At 41.7% G+C, this 21,293-nt stretch overlaps 1 protein-coding gene across 2 annotated transcripts in view; it reads right to left on the reverse strand.

The window, feature by feature from the left end:
• Window positions 1-10,259: 10,259 nt before the first annotated feature.
• The window catches only part of ADGRF1 (adhesion G protein-coupled receptor F1), a 38,463-nt gene continuing 27,429 nt past the window's right edge, over window positions 10,260-21,293 (reverse strand). The window contains exons 10-14 of one of the 2 annotated variants that reach the window (XM_004424046.3): window positions 18,969-20,342; window positions 17,273-17,314; window positions 15,932-15,991; window positions 11,872-11,938; window positions 10,260-10,649 (exon numbers count right to left, since the gene is read on the reverse strand). In XM_004424046.3, coding sequence (XP_004424103.1) covers window positions 10,576-10,649; window positions 11,872-11,938; window positions 15,932-15,991; window positions 17,273-17,314; window positions 18,969-20,342 — 1,617 coding nt within the window. In that variant the 3' untranslated portion in view covers window positions 10,260-10,575. Of the gene's footprint in view, window positions 10,650-11,871; window positions 11,939-15,931; window positions 15,992-17,272; window positions 17,315-18,526; window positions 20,343-21,293 lie in introns of those variants that run through there. The other variant, XM_087437877.1, reaches the window with a different exon arrangement.

A 21,293-nucleotide genomic window follows, 5' to 3' on the forward strand; every position in this document is an offset into this window, starting at 1 on the left:
GGCTCATTTAGGAAAACGTGAACCCCTCAAGGGCATATATTGTGTTTTCAACTTCCCTTCTAGCCCCCACAGCACTACATCATTTTGGACATAATAGGACAACAGAGTATATTAAATGAATATATATATGAATGACTCAGAGCATAACTCAATTATTAAAAGCTTTTTAATTAGCAAATTAAAAGGTATATTTCAAATGTATACAGTACATATTCAAGTCTAATACCAATAAGCTAGCTACCATCAAAGAATAAAGCACAGTCCTCGTTGGCAAGGAGTGCATAATCTAGCAGGTGAAACAAGATTAATGGAGATGAAAAACAGCAAATGATAGAAAAACCATGCAATAAATACCCCCCTGTAACATGTTGGTGTCTACTTGAGGACTACAAGATTCAGAGGAGAGGGGAGTTGATGGAGGCAGGAGCAGGCAGAAACGTCTTCAGGCAGGGTGTGGGATGCCACCTGAACCTTGAGGAGCAAGGGAGATTTGCAAACATGGAAGAGAGAGTGCGTGGGCTTTCTAGGTAAGTGAAACAACATGGTGAGTGATAAGTTTTTCTTTGGGAACTAGAGCATAAAAATAGATGAATACCAAGTTATTTATTGACAGGGCCTAAGTACTCCAAATCAATAACAAAGAACACCTTGCAAGACAGCAGAGGTTAGGAGAAAACAAGGAGAGAGTGACCCGACAAGCTGAAACGTTGTAGACTTGTGATGGGTGTGTTACCACGTGGAAATGCATGATGGCTGTGAGACACGTGGGTTCCATACGGGCGGGAGCCTCATTTGCTTCGTTCATCTTGTTCACCATTGTACCCCCAACACCTAGAACAGAGCCTGGCCCATAGCAGGCGCCCAATAGATTTTTGCTGAGTAGATGAATGAACCTTGGAAAGGCTCAAAGTGACCCAGGGTCATACACTTCCAAGCAGAGCCATTTCAGAGACCTGCAGAGCTGTGCTATGTTTGTTTTCCTGAATAGGTTGGTCTCCAGCGGTGTTTGCTAAAAATACAAGCCTATTTCCCCATTAGTGTAAAGGTGAAAGAACTCAAGGAATGTTCTCTTCCTCTCAGAAGTGCATGAGGGTAAATGTCCTTCTCTAAGCCAATCTGCTCCCTTCCCAGGCCTAGAAGCACGAAGTTTAATGGCTCATTCCAAAGGCTGCATGACTACCAATGTTAATAAAAGTCACAGAAGTGCTCAGCCCTGTACAAACAAGCCAGTCATTTATTCTGCCCGTCTCATAGGGGCACTCTGAGGACTGAGTACGTGTGGTAGAGCTTGTGCATAATGCTTTAAGTCGAGTCAAATCCCCTGATGTAATTTCAACTAAACACAAAGAAAGGATCTGTCCCAAGATTTATAGGATACATTCAGGAGGAGGAAATACTCCAGCTAAGAAAATATGGAGTGAGGTGAGATGTCATTTCATAAGATGAAAATAAAAACGAGACCATGTTTTATTCCTTATCCTAGAATTAAGGGTAAATGGGATATTCCAGTTTTTTCTGAAAATGGCACTTATCTCATGCTTTCCACCCGTTTCACCTTGACCTTTTGCTTCTGACAAATAGAAGAAATTAAAGAGATTCTCCCCAGTATGCATTTCTTTTCTCTGGTGTGGTCTCACAGCCCTTGAGGAAAAGAGGAAGATCAATGTCCTCCATACAGTAGTCCTCAGTGGCTGCCCTTGTTTCCCTTCTAGGAGTGTAAAACCTTTTGTCATTTCTCCACAACATGCTCTCAGTAGCAATAGGAATAGAAATGATTTCTTTTCTTCTCCTTTTTACTTTTTTTCTCTCTCATGCCCTCATGCTTTCCAACATCCATTGAAAATGTCCTAAGTCAAAGTTATAGTGATGTTTTTTTGATATACTTTTAAAGTCTATTTTATATTAACAAAGAAAAAATAATTAGAAATTTCTTTTGGTTTGTAACTCTTTAGTTGTTCCTTTTAAGAGCCTTCTCTTGCCTGGGCTATTTTTCTTTCTCCTTGTCAAGAGTCATTAAACTTCTCTATAGGCTAATGAACAAGAAAAAGAAATATACACAAGAGGCCCCTCTCTCCTTCACAGCCCTCTATAGGCTTTTCCCTCACCTTTAGACAGGTATTTTCTAAGCCATCTGGCTGGAATGCCCCAGTATGAATGTTTTGCTTGATTAAATCCCTGGGACACTGACCTTCATATTCTTAAAAATTTGGGTTTATTTTCCCACTGAAAAAGAGGAAGGGAGAGGAAACTTTATTGAACACCAATAGTATTCAAGGACTAAACAAGCTACTTTATTTACTTCTCCACTTAAGCCTCCCAATGACCTTGCAAGGTAATTGTCTTCTTTCCCATTTTACAAACAGAGATGACAGCCTGTCCAAGGGGGTCAGTAGCAGAACTGAGATTTGAACCCTTGTCTATGGTCCCTGGAAATTGTACCTGTCCTCTAAGTGCACTGCTTTGAAGCAGTAACAATGCTGTATAGAATTTATGATTCATTATTAACATTAGCATTATTATTATTAATAACACCATTTTTTGGATGCTTACCAAATATCAGACTATATGCTAAGAATTTTCAGGCTTCTGTCATGTACTCCCAACAATAACTTCACAAAGAGTTATTACTCTTTGCTTACAGATGAAGTAACTGGGATTTGGTAATGTCACCAAATTATTACAATTAATAAATGTTGGAGCCTGGCCTCAAACTCGTTTCTTTCTTAACAGCTATATTACGGTGCCCAGAATACTGCCAATCCAGCATTAAACACTGCTCTGCTCACACCATTACCAAGACTTTCTTGATTCCTGAGGCTCATAGGGGTGTTAGCAATAGAAAATGAAACTTGAAAAGTCCTCACTCCCACCCTCCCTACTCCTGCATAAGGGGAGGCTTCGGAGCCCCCTGACCCTGACTTCCAGCCCTCAGTCTCAAACATTCCCTCTCTGAGGTCTCTACGTCGATGGTTCCCAAATTGGAGTGTGCCTCAGAGTCACCTGGACGGCTTGTTAAAACACAGGTCCCTGGGCCCCACTCCAGAGTTTCTGATTTCAGAGGTCTGTGGTGGGGTCCAAGAATTGGCATTCCTGACAAGTTCCAGGTCACGCTGATGCTGCTGGTTAGGAAATACACTTTGAGAACCATTGCTCCAGTCTAAGAGAAAGCAGAGTATAAGCAATTCATATTATTGCAGATTTTAATATGTAAACAATTGTCAACATACATTCCGGAGTGATTCCATTAATGTCACCTCTTATTTATTCCTTGTTAAGTTGAGGTGGAGGGGGACTGTACACCATTTCCCGCAATCAGGAGAAAAGAAGACAGGCGGGGCTGGCTCTCCCACCCAGCCCACTTCACATTATCACCAAAGTTACATTATCACCAGCGCCAGGCAAAGCTTCCACGCTGCAAAGAGTTGTCCTTGGCAGTGGCCGGCTGTGTGTTGTCATGGAATTCACAGCTGCCTTGCCTGTGCCCTGTTGGTGGACATGGCTGAGATCTAAGAACCAGGAAACCTTATCCACAAAAGCAATGTGTTCCTTGGCAGCACATCACACTGGGGTTCCTCTGCTCTGGTTTCAAGCATCAGGTCAGAATTCCAAAGAGGTGTTGCCTCCCGTCTGGTTGGCATTATTGTAGCTTTTGGCAATGCTTTATCTCTGTTTCCTACCCGGCAAGATAAGGTTGTGCCAAATCCACTCGGACTGGTACTCTTTGGTGATAAATTTCTCTTCTTCCAGGGTGTTACCTAGGAAGAGACACAGAACCAGAGAAAGACAGAACTGGATGGGATCTCTGAGCTTATCTAATGAAGTCTGATCTGTGGTTTTACTGATGGGAAACTGAAACGCAGAGAAATGGCTGAGGCAAGCTGGAGGCCAGATCTCCCAAGGCCTTTGTCCTAGAGAGAACTCTCTACATTAGCCCCACTGGAGCCCATCAACTAGCATATTTGGTTAGGATCAAGCCAGGTGAAATGTAGACCAATTCTGGGAGAATCATGATAACTAGTGAACTATAGGATTCTTCCTCTATCACTTGTTTTAGTTCTTTTCTCAAGTTCCAGCCTTTCCCCCCACCTTGCCCAGGTTATCAGGAGAATCTGGAGTAAAGAAATCCGGAAAAATAACTCATAGAACACTGTTAGGAACGGTATCCTTTTAAAAGACAGCCTTGGGGGCCAATATTTATCCCAAAAGGATAAATCTCTCTTCATAAAATATCAGGATCTGTTGCTGCTGGTGTGGAGCCAGGCCAGGAGGCTTCTGGAACAGGGGAAGTGTGGTGGAGTGGAGCACACTGGAGCAGATGCTCCTCCCTGTGCGTTCTCTCGCCCTAGGCAGGGTACCCAAACTCTCTGAGCCCAGTTTCTGCATCTATAGAAGAGGGGAAATAACATACAACGTACTGTGTTGTTCTGAGGATCAAAGGAGGTAATCTATGCCGAGTCTAGCACAGAAACTGAAATATGGAAGGGCTCAATAATCTCTGTTCTCTCTCCTACCCTTTTCCTTAAGCCACACCGTGTGCCAGGCAAGCATAATGGTAAGGCAAGGGCTGAGGGGTACACGGTGAGCAGCCCTGATCTTTCCTGATGAATCTTCGAGGGCCTTGTAAATCCCTGCTCCAAATGCTGTCACTGTTTATGTTTGTTTGTTTTGTCCTCTTCACCCCTAAGTCCTTGGATACAAAATGTAATCTGTGAAGAGTCTGGGTAATGCAGTCATAAAAGTGTGGCTCATGTCTGACAAAACTGTATAAAATTTGCCAAACTATTTCCTCCCAAAGTAAAAGATGAATCCAAAGAGCCTAGAATATTCCCAGTCTGTTTTGCACCACTTACTTGAATTAATTCGATTTGCCCGAGGTACTTAAGGTTTATCCCATTGATGCAGCCCAGATTTAAATAAAACACTGGTTTTCTAGCAGGAAAAATCCTGCGCCAATGTGGCTAATTCTGTTTTGCTTAGAAACAGCCTTCACTGTTCACCAGCACCCTTGGGCATAAACCCAAGGTATTGTCACCATCCAGAAACAGCTATTATGTTCTTAGCGCCCTAATCTCTCTTACTATACAAAACACAGCAAGAACACTGTAAATTGTTCCTAATTAGAGTAGTTGGATTAAAACGCCTTTTATATCCCCAGGTTCCGGAGTGGATCTCAGGTATATAAGCTTTGAGCAATTTGTCCAGGACTTATTTCTCGGTGAGAGTCTGCCCCCTGACGTTTGCGAAAGGTAAGTACAACACAGTCCTGCTGCCTTCGTAACAAAAGGCAAATGGTCTTTCCATTTAAGAATCATTTGGAAGGAAAGAGATATGGGGCTTTTAATGAAATCTACATCAGGCTGAGAAAATTCTAGGTGCTACAGAATGACTGTCCCTCAACCCCTTCATTTGTTCTAGAAGCATCAGGAAAACCTTGGAGAAAACTAATCTTTCTAACATAGCTAGTTACAGATGTGGAAGAGCTTATTCCATATAGGCCAGGCAGAGTCTAAGCGTGATTCCACTCTGTGCATCCAGTGTGAAACTCTCCAACAGTGAGGTTTCTTACTCTGAGTGCCTGTTATGTTCATATACCCCCAATCTTCATGTTTCCCACTGGAATGGGCAAGTTGGGGTCATTCTCTTCCTTGGCTCTCAGCAGTATTGAACCCAGTAGCTGTCCTTGAAATCCTTCTTGAAATGCTTTTCTTAGCTTCTGGGACAGCACATTCTCCTGGTTTCCCTCCCACTTCACAGGCTGCTCCTTCTCGTTCCCTTTACTGGGTCCTCCTCCTCTCCGTACCTCTAGATGATGGGGTGCCCAGGCTCAATGTTTGGACCTCCTCACTTTTCTCCCTGTACTAATCCGATCTGGTCCCGTGGCTTTAAGCACCATCTCTAGGCTGATGACCCTGAGAGTGTATCTCTAGCCCATATCTACCCTTGAACAATAGATTAGCACACCCAGTGGCCTACTTGACGTCTCAGATTGGAGGTCTCATAGGCGTCTCAAAGACCTGAAGCAGCTGACCAAATCCACATAAGCTTGGGGAGCGCTGTGGCCTCTGAGTTCAAGCAAATGAATCAAGGGGATTTCCAACTTGAGAATATCCCATGCTTTTGCCAATTTACATACACGCACACATTTTATTTATTTATTTATTATTATTATTATCATTTTGGTGAAGAAGATTAGCCCTGAGCTAACATCTGTTGCCAATCCTCCTCTTTTTGCCGAGGAAGATTGGCCCTGGGCTAACATCCATGCCCATCTTCCTCTACTTTGTATGTGGGATGCCTGCCACAGCATGGCTTGATAAGTGGTGTGTAGGTCTTCGCCAGGAATCCAAACCTGCAAACCCCGGGCTGCCGAAGCGGAGTGTGTGAACTTAACAACTACGCCAACAGGCCGGCCCCCATATTTATTTATATTTAACCACAGTTATATCAATATGCTTTCAAGAGTCAAATAATTATAATTCCCTGCTTCTCAGAGACAATCTCTTTTAACTAATTTAGTTTATTCTTTTGACATTTATTTTCATATTTCTAAATAACATGATTATAATGTTACTTCTTGGTTTCTTAGTTTTATTGATTTCCAAAAACAAAGAATGAAGGTTAAGTTCTCTTTGCCATCCCCCCAAATATACCTCCTATTCTCCACCTTCCCAATATATTTATATTGTTATTATTTGGGATATGTTAAAACCATTTTTCATTATTGGCACTCTGTATACTCTGCTCATAGCTGAGCTGGGTAGTATGTTTCATTGCTTTTCCTGTTCTGCACACCATTTTGTTTCTGTTAGATGTAACACTTTTTCTATTTGCTTGGATTTCTGTGTTCTTATCAAAAATCCATCCTCAGGCCGGACCCGTGGCTTAGCGGTTAAGTGCGCGCGCTCTGCTGCTGGCGGCCCGGGTTCGGATCCCGGGTGCGCACCGACGCACCGCTTCTCTGGCCATGCTGAGGCCGCGTCCCACGTACAGCAACTAGAAGGATGTGCAGCTATGACATACAACTATCTGCTGGGGCTTTGGGGGGAAAAAAAATAAATAAAATCTTAAAAAAAAAAAAAATCCATCCTCAACCCACCCCCAGGTATGTAAATCTCCTCTAAATCACACTTGAATACTTTAGGTATCGTATCATTTTCACCTTCTTGAGCAGTCTACCCTGCAGGGCTGGTCTGGACCTGCCCCACAGCTCTTGCCTGGGTAGCAGTCTTTACTCCCACTCCCAAGTTTCCCTCTGCTCTCTCTTCTATCGTATCAAAAGTATGGGGGACCCAAGTCTTCCTCTTTCTGGGTTTATTGCCACATTTAGTGCAGTCTATTCCCCAAAAGCTGTTGAGAAAGGAAGCATTGCAGGAAAATTTATCAAGAATTTCTGTGTCTGAAAATATCTTCATTCTTCCCACACGTTAATTGCTTCTCGGTTGCAATCATTTCTTAACATTTTGAAGGCATTCTCCATTGTTATCTAGCTTACAATGTTGCTGTGAAGAGTTCTGATAATCTGATTTTGCCTTTTTATGTAAAACCAATTTTTTCTCTCTGAAAATTTTTGGATCTTTTTTCTTCTGTGACCTAAAATTTCACAATGGTCTTAGTTCATTCTGGCGGCTATAACAAAATACCATAGACTGGGTGACTTATAAACAACAAACATTGATTTCTCACAGTTCTGGAGGCTGGAAGTCCAAGATCAGGGTGCCAGCACAGTTGGGTTCTGGGGAAGGCCCTCTTCTGGTGTGCAGACCCCTGACTTCTCACTGAGTCCACACATGGTGAACGAGGCTAGGAAACTCTGGGGTCTTTTTTATAAGAGCACTAAACTCATTCATGAGGGCTCCACCCTCATGACCTAAGCACTTCCCAAAGGCCCCACCTCCAAATACCATCAGCGGTTAGGTATTAACATATGAATTTGGATGGGGGGGACACAAACATTCAGATCATAGCATGTCTAACTGTGGGTCTATTTCCATCTGTCACACTGAGCTTTTGGTGGAACATTTCACTAGAGAAACTCATGTCCCTTAATGGCCAAAAATTGTTCTCTATTTCTTTAATGATGTCCTTCCTTCTACTCCTCTAGCCTTTCTTTCTGTAAATCCTGTTATTCAAATGGTGAAACTCTTGGCCTCATCCTCTAATTTTTTTCCCTTTGATTTTACACCTTTTTCTTCTACAGTCGGCCCTCCACGTCCACGGGTTCCACATTCACAGATCAACCAAGCTTGAATTGAAAGGCCTACAATGGTTGCATCTGTACTGAACGTGTACAGATTTCTTTTCTTGTCCTTATTCCCTAAACAATACAGTATAACAACTATTTGCATAGCAGTTACATAAGTAATCTAGAGATGATTTAAAGTATATGAGAGGATGTGCGTAGGTTATATGCAAATACTACACCATTTTATATAAGAGACTGAGCATCCTTAGATGTTGGTATCCATGGGGTTCCTGCAACCAATCCCCCGTGGCTACCAAGGGATGACTATATTTCTATTTTCTAGGTCATTTCCTCAACTTTATCTTCCAACCTCTCTATTGAAGTATTTTATTTATACTATCCTACTTTTAGTTTCAAAGATACTTTTTTTTGCCCAAGTATTCCTTTTTCACAGCATCCTGTTCCTAAAGGCAACATCCTGTTTGAGGATAACATTGATCCCTGCCCCTCCCCCACCTCCTAGTCTTGTTTTTTCCCTGAAGTTGCCTTTCTCTGTTTCTTCTTTGCCCTCTAGTCAAACAGGGCAGGATTCTAGATAACACCACACTGGCTCTTTCTGTCTCTTTTTTGGTTTGTTTTGGCTTCTGCATTTAATACTGGATGCTTTCCTAGAGTGCCTAGTGATCCGTGACTGTTTGGTTATTTTTAAGTGTGAGACATTACATAGTTGATTGGAAGGTCTGTGTACGCAGTGAGTATGTTGACTCTTGGCTTCACTATAGGGTGATCTGGGTGAACATTTCGTTAGCAAATATCCAAAGTCAGTATCTTTCAGTGTTTTCTCCTGGTATGATCAGATTCTCCAGAGACGACTGTCCCAGTCTCTTGCCTGGAGGAGGTAAGTCTTTCTGCTGGTCTTGTATGTCAACTTTCACTGATCTCCTTGTTTTCAGGATACTAAACTCTCCCTCAACTGCTTCTGGAGTCTCCCAATCCCAAAATCCCATTGTTTCCCACATCTTCATATAATCTATTGCTAGGATGTAGGAAGGGACAGTTACTTGGCAGCGTGGGATTAGTGAGGGATCTAAGAATCTGTTTCCTAAATTGACTTTGAACCAACTATATTGTTTAGTTCTACATTGACTACACTTCTCAAGGAACGTGGTGCTGCCAAGTCTAGAGTCTCTTGAGGGATTCTGCAGTGTAAAGCAGGTTGCTTGTTGGCTTTCTCTGCTGCTGGCTTAATATTTAGCTTTCTTAGGTCTACTAAGTCAGTTAGCACTCCACCACCTGCTTTCCAAAGTTCTGTTGCTGTTGTCTCCTCTCTAACTGCCTACCCGTGAGAGTTCATGTGTGTGACCACCAGTGACCCCTTCCTCCTGCTGCTCACACCTCTTGAAATCCCCTCCCCTTGAGTGTGGCCAGGACCTGTGACTTACTTCTACCCAATAGGATATCCCAAAAGTTATGAGACGTCACTCCCCTGATTACCTTATATTATACAAAACTCTACCTTAAAAGCAGAATGGAGTACGAGCTACAAAGCTATTTCATTTCCTTCTGATTAATTTTCAAAGTTAAGTGACTAGACCTAAAAAGCAAAAATAAGCATAAAATCTAACTGGAAAATTTGGGAGGGAAATGCCTTTTCTCTAGGAAATTTGCACCAATGACTTGTGTGTGTGTGTGTGTGTGTGTGTGTGTGTGTGTGTGTGTAAGGAAGATTAGCCCTGAGCTAACATCTGCTGCCAATCCTCCTCTTTTTGCTGAGGAAGATTGGCCCTGGGCTAACATCCGTGCCCATCATCCTCTACTTTATATGTGGGATGCCTGCCACAGCATGGCTTGATAAGTGGTGTGTAGGTCCGCACCCACGATACAAACCTGCAAACCCTGGGCCACCAAAGCAGAGTGCGCAAACTCAACCAGTATGCCACCAGGCCGGCCCCTCCAATGAGTTTTTGATAAGAAAGAGAACATGGTCCATCAATTTATGCAAGGCAATTTCATAAGCTGTGAAATTTCACAACTAATTTCATAAGTAAGGTTTCTTACTCCAATTCAGATGGTTGGAAGTGCCACAGGAATAATGTTATTTTATGCAAAAAGAAACCATAGTTTGTGGCAGTGAGAAGCTGGTACAACTGACATAATTTCCGACAAAACCTGCTCATCTACATTTATGCGGCAATTCTTTTGAATCAAACCACATGGAAATAAGTCTTTCCATTTAATTGACAATAAAGAGGGCAGTGATGAAGCCACTGAAAACTCCCAGACTCCTAAATCAGAAAAATTCCTTCTAATATTGAGCATAATTTCTTCACTGACATTTAGCTCTAAATGTCAAATTGTTCCAAAAAATTTCCTTGATTTTATGGTTCCCAGCCTTATTCAGTTGAAGAAAACTGAGTTAGCATGATGTCGTCTGAGGACTCTCCAGTGTGAGAAAGCGCGTAAGTGCCTAAAGGAGGAAAAAGAGGTAGGAATTACTGCTACTAAGTTGGAATCAAGCATGAGACCAAAATGAATATAAGCCTATGCAATTCATTACAACTCTGGACAGATTTAGGAAGATGTTAGGGAAAGATATAGAGTATAGTTGGTCGATAGGCACAGCATTGCATTAATACCCTAGAAGCTTGCATTTGTGAGAAGGGAAGCACCATATCTTTCAGATATTGCTGGGAAATGAGATAAAGCAGATTTGAGATCACAGAATGTTATTGCTGGAAGGAACCTTAGTGATCTCTTAGTTTTTCATTTTACTGATGAGAAATAAATGCCCAAAAAAGTAAAGAGATTTGTAAAAAGCACTAGGGCTGGTTGGTAGCAGTGTCAACAAGACTCAAGGCTTCCAGATGAGCACATTGAACACTTTGGGAGGAAAGTGCTTTTTCAAGTTCAGACACTTAAACTTTATCTGGAATTCAAATAGTTTTCATTGGAATCTAAAATGAGTCACCCATTTCCCTACCTTAATAAGGATATGAACATAATTTAATGTGAAATGGGCCTCAGGCACTTAAGTATGACTTCAACTTAACTTGTAATGCAGTATCTCTTCCTCAACCCCCATGCTCCACCCTTCTCCTCCAGGCATACTGGGACTATTTGCAGTGCTTAAATATCAGTCTTCCAGTAGCTGAGCATCATTGACTTTAGGAACAGCCAACATTTGAGCACAGGAACAATCCATGTCATAGGCAGAAGGGACAGTGCTCTCTCACCCACAGCAGGTGGTGGCTCCTCCCTCTCCAGGAACACTTTAAGGAGGAGGATATGTCCAACCTCAGGGCACAAACACCTGGCACCATGCCCACTGCTCAGCAGCTGGCACAAGAGTTTGATTCTCCAGTAAGGACACAATTGTTAGTCTAACCACTCTCCTTCACCCTGTGGCTTTGATGATTAATATCACAGATTTATATAATACCTAACTGAGGAAATGGTGGTAATTGGTGATGAAATTAAAAGAGACACTCACTGGTCTCCATGAGCATCAAATCTCCAACATTGTTCTGTCATCCTTGAGCATCATCCTGATGAACTCTGAACACGTGGCCAGCTGATACCCTCACACTTGTCACATGCATTTTTTTAAAGTTGCCATTGAATTTTCTTCATATGATGTATTCATATTCTTTCTTTCTACCTTTTATAACCTTTGGTTTATTGTAACTCACCTTTGTGTTGCAATGGGTTGAAAGGCGTTGCGAGTTTTGGTTTGGCAGACAAATCTGATGATTTTTGCTGCATAAAAGAAAAACAAGTCATATGGACATTAACAGTATTCTTTTAGTGATGGTCTGCATTTCCTGACTTCTTGATGTTATTAATGATCCTTTATTCCATTTGTATAGTGCACTATTCTCTTTTCAAGAAATTAGAGTCCTTACTTCCTTACTCTTTCTTCTGCTTTAATCTATTTAAAAATGCCTAAGATAGATGTTAGCTCAGAGCCGGCCTTACTCAGCAAAAAAAGAGAGGGGGATTAGCATGGATGTTAGCTCACCGCTGATCTTCCTCACACACAAAAAATAAAAATGCCTAAGAACTTATTTCTAAGTGAATATTGTGTCCCTATAAATTCTCACAACTTTTACAACAAACTGGAAAACAATTTTAAAGGAGATATTATCCTTTTCCATTTACTTGCCTACATTTCTTTTTTTTTTTTTATAATTTTATTTATTTATTTTTTCCCCAAAGCCCCAGTAGATAGTTGTATGTCATAGCTGCACGTCCTTCTAGCTGCTGTATGTGGGACGCGGCCTCAGCATGGCTGGAGAAGCGGTGCGTCGGTGCACGTTTGGGATCCGAACCCGGGCCGCCAGCAGCAGAGCGCATGCACTTAACCGCTAAGCCATGGGACCGGCCCAACTTGCTTACATTTCTTTGATTCACACATTTATCACTAGAAGAGGAACCCACAAAGGAAAGACAATATTTCTAGTAAAAATTGTCTCGCATAAAGCTTTGCTTTACTCTCACTTATCTTAGCATTCAAATCTCTTTGTGAATAATCTTTTGGTTACTGGAGCAGAGGCTAAGCAGAGTTCAAAAATTTTGAAACTGAATTATCAAACTGAAATAAAGTATTTCAAATAAAGAACATGAACTTATTGGAAAAGATAACAGTGTTAAGATACATCATATCCTTTTCCCACTCATTAATTGATTTATTCATTAATTTAACATCTCATATTGAGTGCCGTTGTGTGCCAGACACTGTGTTAGACGCCAGGAATATCGGAAGGAATAAGTTCCATTTCCTGCTACAGTCCAGGTCATGAGGAAGCTAAATCAAGATGGGAGAAACAGGTTCTTGTTATATGCAGTAGACATCCCAGTGATCGCTTCCTGATTTTCACTGATATATGTAAGCAGCTATCACATTGAGCTCTGAAAAAAAAATTATCATAGAGACAGTAATGAGAAACGTCTGAAAGTTCCAAAGCAAAAGAATTGATTTTCTGGAATTTAGAGCTCAGCAAATATATAATACTATAACCCTAAAGAAAAATCCTAAGGCCATGATCACTGCATTTAAAACTGCATCCTGCCCCATTTGGAGAGAAGAATCTTAGATTGCAACACACTCAGGGACTCTACACGGTCTCGAGAAAAGCAGCCTCTTTAGGCATGTAAGGTTATATGAGTTTAAGCTGTTGGTCAACTAACAGGACCTGAGTTGTTGGAACTAAGACTACATAAATCCCTTCTTTGTAGACAGAGAGTCTGTAGAGGCCACCAGAGTCGGCCTTTTGGTGAAGAGTTACAGAGAATGTGGCTAGGGACAATGGACGGGACAAGAGGGGTCCCTGAGCCCTCAGCAGGGAGAGGATTTTGAGAGAAACCACACCGTGGTCCATACAGTGTTATGGTAGCCTGAGGGATGGTCCTTGCTGAGAACATTGTTGGCTTCTTCTTCCATTCCCTTAAACCGACTATCCAAATTTTCACAGCTCTTTTCAAGATGCCTACTTCACCATCCCTTTCCCATCTTTTAGTGGATGGCCTTGTCTCCTACTTTAAAAAAAAAAAAAAAAAGAAGGTATCCAGATCTAAATTCTCTCAACATCAGTGTGTACATGTTGATGGGAATCCACATCAGCCTGATACTTCCTGAGTCTAGGAAGAGGCTAATCCCTCCATCTTCAGCACATCCACTCAATCCATCTTCCTGGGAATCCTCTTCTGTCAATTATCCTCCTCTCTTTATTTTCAAACTCTCTCTTTGCTGGCTCATCCCTCCCAACATATGGACTTGCTCACATCCTGGCAACTCAGCTCTACCCTGTCACTGCAGATTCCATGTCTGCATCTGGTTACCACCCTCACTCTCTTTTCACTCACAAGCAAGGTTCTTGAGAGAAGCATTCATGCTAAGTGTTATCTCTTCCTCACCTTATCGTTTCTCAACCACTGCAATCTGGGTTCCTCCTTTCACATTCACACTCCCTCAGAAAATTACACATACTCATCTTTTCTTCTGCCAAATGTACATTTATTTTTAAGCAAATGAGCCACCTAACCAGAATACAAAAATCCCATTATTGTCACCTGATTTGAAAACAAAATTGGAGAAGGGGTACAAATCCAGAAGATGCAAGGCCCTCACTGACCGCTGCTGCCTTCTGAAAAGTATCAACACTTCACGTTAGAAACGGGGAGGAAAAACACTGTCAGGCATCTTTACTTTTGTTTTCATTTTTTTACTTTTGGGTGGTTTTCTTTCTTTGGTTTTCAAATGAAAAAAATTCTGGGGCCGGCCCGGTAGCGTAGTGGTTAAGTGTGCGCACTCTGCTTGGGCGGCCCAGGGTTCACAGGTTTGGATCCCGGGTGCACACAGAGGCACCACTTGTCAAGCCATGCTGTGGCGGTGTCCCATATAAAGTAGAGGAAGATGGGCATGGATGTTAGCCCAGGGCCAGTCTGTCCCAGCAAAAAGAGGAGGATTGGTGACAGATGTTAGCTCGGGGCTGATCTTCCTCACAAAAAAAAAAAAAAAAATTCTGACTTCCTGCTCTGGAGGGTGGGGAGTGTCCTGTCTCACTATTAGCTAAAGGTTTTTCTTTAATGCAGTCACATGTGCTGTAGCTCCCTCCTTTTCTTAAGAGTGGTGAACGATTCATCAGTGTCACACTTTCTGGTTCAAGAGATTTGAGTTCTCCAAGACAGAAACTCAAAATTACTGAATGTTAGGACTTCTGCTTTGAGTAACCAGTCCAACACTTCTTTTTAACAATTGAGAAAATTGAAACCAAAAGGTAGCATGTGACATTCCTAAGATCACAAGGTCAATTGTTTACTGAGACAGAAATACAGGGCAGGTCTGCCAGCACATAGGCCACCGGCTTTCTAATTCTCATCAGTGTCCTCTACTATGAAATGCAGACCCAGGAAAATTTTTTAATGTCAGAGGTTAATTTCCTCACTGTTTTTTATTTCAAAAGGTTATATTGTTGTCCTTTGTAAAAATCTCTAGACATCTGTGTAGGTTTTCATGCACTTAAGTCAGTTGACTTTTATCAGACACAGAAATCTCTGCTTTAGAACCCTTTCTGAAAGGCCCTCAGTGTCTTGCTGAAAGAGAAAAGTCTAAATTAACATCAAAAATGCAAAATATGGATGCAAGTACTTTTGTTTCTAACTATACTCTCTTCATATGAATTGTACTTTTGTGTCAAAGAATGAAACAGGAATCCCGTTTCCATACACACTTGTCAGTTTGTAGACTTCAGAGCGAAAATTACAAGGTCAAAGTCAGTTATCCCAGCCTAAGAGTCACAGAGAGCATTTTCTACACGAGAAGTTAATCAAGACTTCACCCTTTGCTTTTCTGGAGAAGGAAAAATGGTCTACAGGAGGTCCAGGATGTCAAGCAGAGAAAAGGGCCTTACTAATTCTAGATATTGGGAGACAAGTCAGAGTAAAGCAAACAATACTGTTCAAAGGTATTCGCTCACAATAGCACCCACAGACCTTGATGCTTGAGCATCCTTGAAGCTTTCCATGCCTTCTTATTCATTCATTCATTCATTCATTCATTTACTCCCTCACTCAACAATTCTTTAATGGGTAGTGACTATGTGCTGGGCATCATGCCAGATATTAGGAACATAATGGTGACAGAAGCTCAAGGCATTTATGCACAAGTGGGCTTGCTGTGGGACCACATAAAGAGAAGAATGCAAAACTGGAACTTCATGCGTTGGCTCCATGGCAGTAGGAGAAAGTTACCTTTGATGCTTGCTTCCAACAGCTTAAAGGAGACAACATGTTGAACAGCAGTTGTCGCAGCTATAAGGGCAACAAAAAATATTGAGGAGATACACATATACAATCACACATGGACAAATCAAGAACAAAACTGCAGATTGAAATTGTTATTTAATAATAGTATTTCCTGGAAGCACTTAATAGACCATAAGCATGAGTATCTGATGAAAGCATTTATTTTCTTTTATTTCTTTTCTTTACCTATAAACAAATCCAGAATTAAATGAAGAACAACAGTACCAAAAGCCATAATAACTCAGATTCTAGACATTAGTAACTGGCAATAATTCCTAAATTGAAGTTTACCTTTGAAGTGAAGAGTTTCCCAACCATGTGAATGGTGCAAACAAGGGAATTATTTAGTCCAATCAAGAACAACAAATTGCTTCCTTGTAAACAAGAGTTTTGTGCATGTGCAACAATTGTACTAATTATAAAATATTCTCGTCTTCTTATTAAAACAAAGTCTATGTCTATTAGCTTACTGTCTTTACCTCTCTCAATAGAACTGCTCAATGCTTGGGAAAAATAATGAAACAAGTTTATTTAAATTTTTTTTCTCAGTCTTTCACTTACACTGATCGTCCTTCATTAGGAATTTTATTTAATGTTAGAGGTTATTTAATATTTACTATATAAAACTCTACAAATATAGAAGTAGATATATCTTTCGGCATATTCTAAATAAATGGGTAAATTAATCAAAGGCGCAAAAGGGAGGAGCCGGCCCTTTGGTATAGTGGTTATGTTCGGCACACTTCACTTTGGTGGCTCCCGTTCTTTGGTTCGCAGACCTATGCCACTCATCAGCCACGCTGTGGCGGCATCCCACATACAAAATAGAGGAAGACTGGCAGCTCAAGATGACAGCTCAGATGACAGCTCAAGGCAAATCTTCCTCAAGCAAAAAGGGAAACTTTACAACAGATGTTAGCTCAGGGTGAATCTTCCTCAACAAAACAAAAAGGAGCAAAAGGAAATTCACCCCTAAGGAAAATACTTTTGCTTTCGAATTATTGCAAAACCGTAATTTAAGGTAGAAAAATTAAAAGTAAAAACAATTTCCCTTTTTTTCTATAATGTTCACATTATAAGTTGTGATTAGCTCCATGTAGTTTTATTATCAGCGATGATTGTTTTGTTCTCTTATCTCCTGATTGAGCCTGCATTTTGCAAAATTATGGAATTTTATTACAAAGTACCTGTAGTCCAAGATCTTACTATATGAATAAGGGCCCCAGAACTGAAGGGGAAGGATTAGATGCCTGAGTTGGGGACAAAGAGAGAAATGAATACACATACCTTACTATCCAAGAGGATTCCAAAACATAAGATGAAAAACCCCTTAGAAAAAAGGAATAAATCACACATATTATCTTTTTCTTTTCCAGAAAAGAAAGCATTTGTATGTAATACTATTCCATCACCCAACATTGAAGTTGATTTCTCGTCTCTCTCCTGATTGGACTATGGGCCCCCTGAAGTCAAGGACACTGTGTGATCTCCACAATGCCTGGCATAACACAAAGTACTCAAAAATTTTTTCATTGAATGTATAAGTAAATAAATTATTGAGTGAATAAAGTTTTAAATGCGTGTGGAGCTTCATTTTCTCCTTTGTGTAATCCTAAACCCAAAACAAATAACTTCCATTTGCTTCCATATCTTAGTCTTTCTTTAGAACAGGCATTTAATGGACATTTCCTGAGCATCTATGGTGGCGGCAGGCACTGAGAGCCAACGCTAAGGCCAAGCAGAGAGAGCTGCCCTATATCAGCCCCCTTTCCCTCAAGTCCAGCCCTTGGAGAACCCTTGGTGGAGGCTTTCTCAGACCTTGACATCCTCCTCCCAGTCAGAGCACCCTCAGTTGGTGCCTGTAAGGACAGCACATCGCCATGGGTCTGCTCTCGACAGGAGCTCCCTAAACCTGCCACCACTGCGTGCGTGCTCTCCGTGGTTGCCATCTGTACCATCATCTAAACGTCCACTGGTCTGCTGAAGAAGGTGGAGAACCAGCTGCTTTCAGGAGACCCCTACAGAGCATTTACGACGTGCCAGGCACTGTGCTAAGTGCTAAGTCATCTCATTTAATCTTCACCTCTATGATATAGCTAATAATATTATCCTTGTTTAGCAGATGAGAGAATTGAGGGACAGAGAGATTAAGTGATTTGTTAGAGGTCACACAGTTGATAAAGTGACATATTTGAGCCCAGATCTATTTAACTCTAGAGCTCAGACATTTACCCACCAATTCCCTGAGTCATTGTCCAGAGGAGACCCAGCAAACCTTCATTAAACCAGGATTGAAGACTCGCTTCCAGATTCATCAAAACCTAAGGATTACTTTAGTCACTTACTCTCTGAACACATTCTAACTGCAGCGTGTAAAAACCATCCTTTGCAGGAGGGGTCGGTGCTCTTTTTCTGTAAAGAGCCAGATAAATATTTTAGGCTTTGCAGGTTATGCAGTCTCTGTTGCAACTGCTCAACTCTGCCAGTGTAACGAAAGCAGCCACAGACCATATGTAAAAGAATGGGCGTGGCTGTGTTCCAATAAAACTTTATTTACAAAAACAACACTGGCTGCAGTTTGCCAGCCCCTGCTCTATCACACTCCAGGGACCTCCTATGCACCATTCAGAGTCAACAAGTAGTCTTGATTTATTTCTCTTTCCCTCTGGGCTTTACAGAGGTCTGCACAAGAGAAAGAGTCAGCAGCAAGAGGGATTAACGTTAGCTACGTAAACTCTAACAGATTTAAGACTCTGGAATGGATTACTGGAGAAGTCCAATATTCTGCTTCAGTATGAGAGTAACTGTTGGGAAAAATGGATCCTTTTTTTTCTTTTTCTATTCACATTGCCAGACAGTTTTGGTTACTGTCCTGCTGGAGACAGGGAGATGAGATAGCCTCCAGAGTGGTTTTACCAACCTCAGTTCTCTATAATTATTCCAAGGACCTAATGATAGAAGAGGTTATTCTTATTGTTCTCACCTGGAATGCATTGAGTATTGCAAAAATAACATGCCAAACCAGATTCTGGCTGTCCACCATTATTCCTATGCCAAAGCCCCAGGTGAGCCCCAGCAGAGGGGTCAGGATGAGGAGGCTCTTCCCCATGCGGATGATCGTGGCCTTGTTGTCCTGACTCAGTCTTTCTCCAACAGCAGGCCTCCAGAGCTTCGTGAGAACTAACAGCACCACAACCAAATTCACAGCCACAATAGCCAGTGCAGGCACAGCGAAGGCCAAGAGAGGTTTGCTCCCTTCAGACCAGTTAAGCCAACACACATCTTTCCTTTTGTAGCCATTGCTAGGTTGTGTGACCGCAATGGTGATGACAGATATAATGAGAGGGCATCCATAGCCCAGGCAGAACCCGACAGCCATCATCAAAGGCATGGCTGTGTGATGGAACACGAAGACGATCCGATAAGCCAGCAGGATGCCGAGCACGAGCATCCAAAAGAACAAGGAGAGGTAGAAAAAGTGCGTCAAGAACACTGCAGCTATGCAGACTCCAGAAGGGTTTACCGTGGTGTCCACAGTTGCAGCAACAATAAACCAAACATCAGCAATCAGGAGGCACAGGGCTATGTTCACCATGCAAATATGACGTGTGTGTGAGGTCTGGCTTTTCTTGACCTGCTTCCAAAACAGAGCTTCAATGATCAGGCATAAGATGAGACTTCCCATGGAGATGCCCAGGCCCACAAAGGTGATCCATTTCACAATGGGAATGATGGCAGGGGGGACAAAGGATGACATCAGCATGGAGAAGGAGGTCAGGTGAGTACATCGACACATCACCGTGTCTGGAGTTTCATTCACTAGGTGGCAGCCTGCGTTGTTCCATCGCAAATGACTGAAATCCCAAAACACACAATGAGGCTGGCTCAAGTTTGATTCTATCTTGGAAAAATTCAGGAAAATCTCATTTATGGAATAGTTTTGGATAACCATGGATATCACAGGCCCATTGACTTGAACATTTCCATTTTGGGTAATGGGTAGAATGTTCCCCAGGGTCAATGAGGCCATGCTGATAATAGTTTCTGGAAGGGACCTCTGGAATTGATCTGACCCAATTAACACATGGCCTCTGATGGGAATGGAGGTGTTTTTTTGAAACATTTCAGTCTGATAGTTGTAACCCTTCTTGAGTTGGGTTGTGGACACTGGAATCCCTTTCCAGTCAATGAATTCCCGAGAAAAACTCAGAGGCAGAGCTGTCGGAGGTACCAGAATGCTGATATTTTCCAACGTCTCTAGTAATCGTGAGCTGGCACGCCTTTCTTCCTGCAGCAATACTGTCCAATTGGTTACTGATGCTGAATTAAGGATATAGTCAGCTATGTTGATGACATCCTGAAATACAAAGGTGAAAGTCAGTTTGTATTTTGAGTAAACAACTCAAAGGACTAAGAGTGAATAGTCATTAGTATGTAGTACAGGAAAATTGCCCAGAGAATTGGCTCAGTTGAGGATCACACTAAAACTCATCAACGAAATTCATCTCAGTTGTTCTGCACAGTAGAAGCTTTGGGTTAAGAAATTTGAGTCAGCGGAATCATGTAAGTTCGGGAGTGATCACCCCAGGGCATACATACGCACATCGGGGTTTCAGTGAGTGAGAAAGAACCCTGCAACTCCGGCTGCGACAGTGTGCATTTGCTTCCTCCTGAGATGGCAGACATGACTGCATTACTACTCAGGCTGAGGTTCAAAGAGTGAGACATGACTTTTAACTGCTTTCCCATATTATGTTTGTTTTGCTAACATCAGAAGTTCTAAATTCATGTCATGGAAGTTCAAGTTGTAATTCCTGTGTATTTATGACTTTTTGTTTAATAGAGGAGAATATAAAGCAAAAATCCTTTAAAACCGTACCCAAGTAACAAGGAAGCATTGAATTGTTGTGGGTTTTAAGGGTCAGTATTAGTTTGAGGGATTCCTTTTCCAAACAACTCCTTGAAAGGTGCCACTTTCTCCCACAGGACCCTCTCTTGCTTGTGGCTCTGGTTCCCAGGCATTGTGCCGCAGGCGTCTGTCACTCTGGCAGAGTCTTACCCTACCAGAGCCCCCGGTAGCTTCTGGCCCAGAGTCCCCTAGCACGCTTCTTCTACTCCCTCCCAGGAACCTTTCTTTTGGTTTGTGTTTGTCTGCTGTGTTTTTGCCCTTTATTTTATTTTTAGCCGTTTGTCTTTAAATTTTTGTTTTAGTCTCTTGTAAATAACATGTGGTCAGCCTTTTTTTTTCAAACAAATCTGAGCATCTTTTCTCGGATTCAGGAAGTTTAACTTATTCATATTTAATGTC

The sequence above is a fragment of the Ceratotherium simum genome, chromosome 13 (assembly GCF_057802395.1).
Source record: "Ceratotherium simum simum isolate JZ-2026a chromosome 13, ASM5780239v1, whole genome shotgun sequence".
Taxonomy (NCBI): Eukaryota; Metazoa; Chordata; class Mammalia; order Perissodactyla; family Rhinocerotidae; genus Ceratotherium; species Ceratotherium simum.